The sequence below is a fragment of the Nansenia antarctica genome (genome assembly GCF_963989245.1).
Source record: "Nansenia antarctica genome assembly, chromosome: 10".
Classification (NCBI taxonomy): Eukaryota; Metazoa; Chordata; class Actinopteri; order Argentiniformes; family Microstomatidae; genus Nansenia; species Nansenia antarctica.
In genome coordinates, this window is record NC_137680.1 from 8,346,850 (window position 1) to 8,349,877 (window position 3,028).

Consider the following 3,028-nt stretch of genomic DNA (forward strand, 5'->3'; position numbering starts at 1 on the left):
TCTTCTCTCTTCTCTTCTCTTCTCTTCTCTTCTCTTCTCTTCTCTCCTCTTCTCTTCTCTTCTCTCTTCTCTTCTCTTCTCTTCTCTTCTCTTCTCTTCTCTTCTCTTCTCTTCTCTTCTCTTCTCTTCTCTTCTCTTCTCTTCTCTTCTCTCCTCTCCTCTTCTCTTCTCTTCTCTCCTCTTTTCTTCTCTTCTCTTCTCTCCTCTTCTCTTCTCTTCTCTTCTCTCTTCTCTTCTCTTCTCTCCTCTTCTCTTCTCTTCTCTCTTCTCTTCTCTCCTCTTCTCTTCTCTCTCTCTTCTCTTCTCTTCTCTCCTCTTCTCTCCTCTTCTCTTCTCTTCTCTTCTCTTCTCTCCTCTTCTCTTCTCTCCTCTTCTCTCTTCTCTTCTCTTCTCTTCTCTTCTCTTCTCTTCTCTTCTCTTCTTGTAGGGGTTATATATGGTTATAAGAAGTCTAAGAAGTGTCCATGTATTGAAATTACAATTAACAATTACTGTGATAATAATAATTGCTGTAACCTGGGTTCGGGTTATGCCAATCGACGTCGTGACGTGTTTTCCAAAGTTGGCTGAGGGGCTGTCTTCGAAATATCGCTAATAATACATTACCACAACCATTATTTGATCAAAAATGTCAATGTAATGAGTATTATTTATATTTATTTATATGATAAATATTCTAAAATAAACACGTTTTCCAAAAGAACTACGCGCACCAGCATTAATCTCCTGTGAATGACAGTATGCCTTTGACTGCCTGCACTTTACCACCAAGACACTATGGGGCGCAGTAGAATATTGTGCAACAGCAGAATATGATCGTTGAGAGCTTGCGAACGTGAAAACACGATTATTGAGAAGAAAACATTCAGTAGCTAGCTATCATGCCGCCCCAAAAAAGGCCACTGCTGCCGACCGAGTCGACAAGCCTGGAAAGTTTCGGGTTTTCATCCAAGAAACCAAACTTGAATTCAGCTGCACCTGTTATGACACCTAACGTTGAAACTGTTGAAATAGCAGAGCTCAAACAAAAGCAAGTGCTTCCGAAGAAAGTAGCAGAACTCACCTCCAGTATGTATAAGGAGACAGCTAGTTCGTTCAGGGCAGCCTATACTGTCGCTAAAGAAAGGATGCCTTATACAAAACTGAATCCAATTATGAAACTTAATAAGATGAATGGCGCGACAGTTGGCCCCTGCTCACCGATCCGATCATTCATGTGCCTCATGGGCCTGTGCAGGGGCCTGTGGGGGGGCCTGTGGGGGGGCCTGTACAGGGGCCTGTGGGGGGGCCTGTGCATCACGTCGTCGGGCGGGGTCAGGCCACAGGACCTCGTCGACATCGCAGGCTATGTTTTCCCTCGCCAGGCAGCGGGGGAAGAAAGCTGTGAAAGCGGTGTCTTCAATTTTGAGTCATTGTGTTTAAGCAATGAGGTTGTGCATTCTAAACTGGCCAATATGGATGGTGTCACATTATTTGCAGGTGTCTTCAATTTTGAGTCACCGTGTTTAAGCAATGACACCTGTGCTTTCATTGTGTTCAACTTTCGATGACTGAGTCTACCATTTTGCATCGTGTGAGCAAAATGTGTTCAGTGAATGAGAATGTGTTCATATTGTTGTGCAACGTGTGTTTTAGCAAGTGCAAAAGTGTTTAGAGTAAGTGTGAATGTGTTTAGAGTTCTGCAACGTGTGTTTTGGCAAATGCCAATGTGTTCAGAGTTTTGTGAAATCGGAGATTGAGGTGAAATGTGTTTACAGTTAAGCCAACTGGGGGCCTGATTTATTAAATGTGTTTAGGCAACTGGTCATTGTGCTCAGAGATCTAGAAATTGTGCTTTAGCAATCGAGAAAAACTGTATTGTTCTGTACAAGTGATTGAGCCATTGATGGCACATATTAACGCAATACATGTTTATTATACTGCAAACCAACGACTACGGATCCTGTATGAACAGCAACACTTAAACTAGAACGCACGGCGTGTCAACCGGACAATCCGTGGGTTAGCATCTCAGCAGCTCAGTATTAGACTGTGCTCCTATAACACTTCTCTTCTCTTCTCTTCTCTTCTCTTCTCTTCTCTTCTCTTCTCTTCTCTTCTCTTCTCTTCTCTTCTCTTCTCTTCTCTTCTCTTCTCTTCTCTTCTCTTCTCTTCTCTTCTCTTCTCTTCTCTTCTCTTCTCTTCTCTTCTCTTCTCTTCTCTTCTCTTCTCTTCCCCAGGCCTCCTGCTGATGGTGGTGTTCCATCGCATAAAGAAGAGCAACCAGAAGAAAGCGAAAGCACTGAAAGCCTCAGAGGATGAAGACACAGAAGACATGCTGACACACGCTTCCTAGATAGCATGTGTTTTGTTTTATATTTGAAGAGAAAATATAGTATAATTGGTTGTATGTATGCATAGTAATATACTCCCTGGGTCTTGTCATCAACATGCAGCTCAATAACTTATTTCCCCCTGTCAAAATGTAACTAAGAGAGTTTCCTATCTCCAGCCTTTGTCTGATGATTATGTGTGGGACTTAGAAACATGAGGTTTATAATGATGTATGTGTAACTAAAACAGTTCTACCAAGCTGTTCTGTTGTAATAGTGAATGTGAAAGTATTTTTTAACAAGGTACTACCTCTGGTGCCTCGACATTCCCAATGATAATCCCATTTGTTAATCAGATGTACCCATTTCAATGAACAACATAATCTAGTGTGCACTCATTCTCAGAGTGCACTTCAGGAAGGTGAACTTCGAATTTAATTCAAGAGGTTTCTTAGATATTGTCTTGGAATGATTTTCGGAATAACAGTGTACCCCCAGTTCTAGCTGTGTAACGACTGTAAAGTCTGTAGGTGAATGAATGACTGGTGACTGCCTGGGAGATCACAGACCCTCCTCCTCTCACTGAGAATGGGGGGGGGGGGGGAGTGGATTTCTTAATAAACGAACCGTTTGGAACCACTGTTGTTTTCAAATCAATCTTGTGTGTGCGGCCGAATGATCCATCGACTTGATCCATCGACACCTCTGCTCTGTCA

General features: G+C 42.5%; 1 protein-coding gene across 1 annotated transcript in view; it reads left to right on the forward strand.

Moving 5' to 3' along the window:
- Nucleotides 1-2,335, forward strand: part of cdh17 (cadherin 17, LI cadherin (liver-intestine)) — a gene marked incomplete at both ends in the record, with an annotated part of 10,249 nt that extends 7,914 nt beyond the window's left edge. Inside the window, 2 exons of the mRNA XM_080540931.1 lie at nt 428-466; nt 2,220-2,335. Of these exons, the coding sequence (XP_080397057.1) occupies nt 428-466; nt 2,220-2,335 (155 nt within the window). The remainder of the gene's footprint in view (nt 1-427; nt 467-2,219) is intronic.
- Between the last annotated feature and the right edge of the window lie 693 nt (nt 2,336-3,028).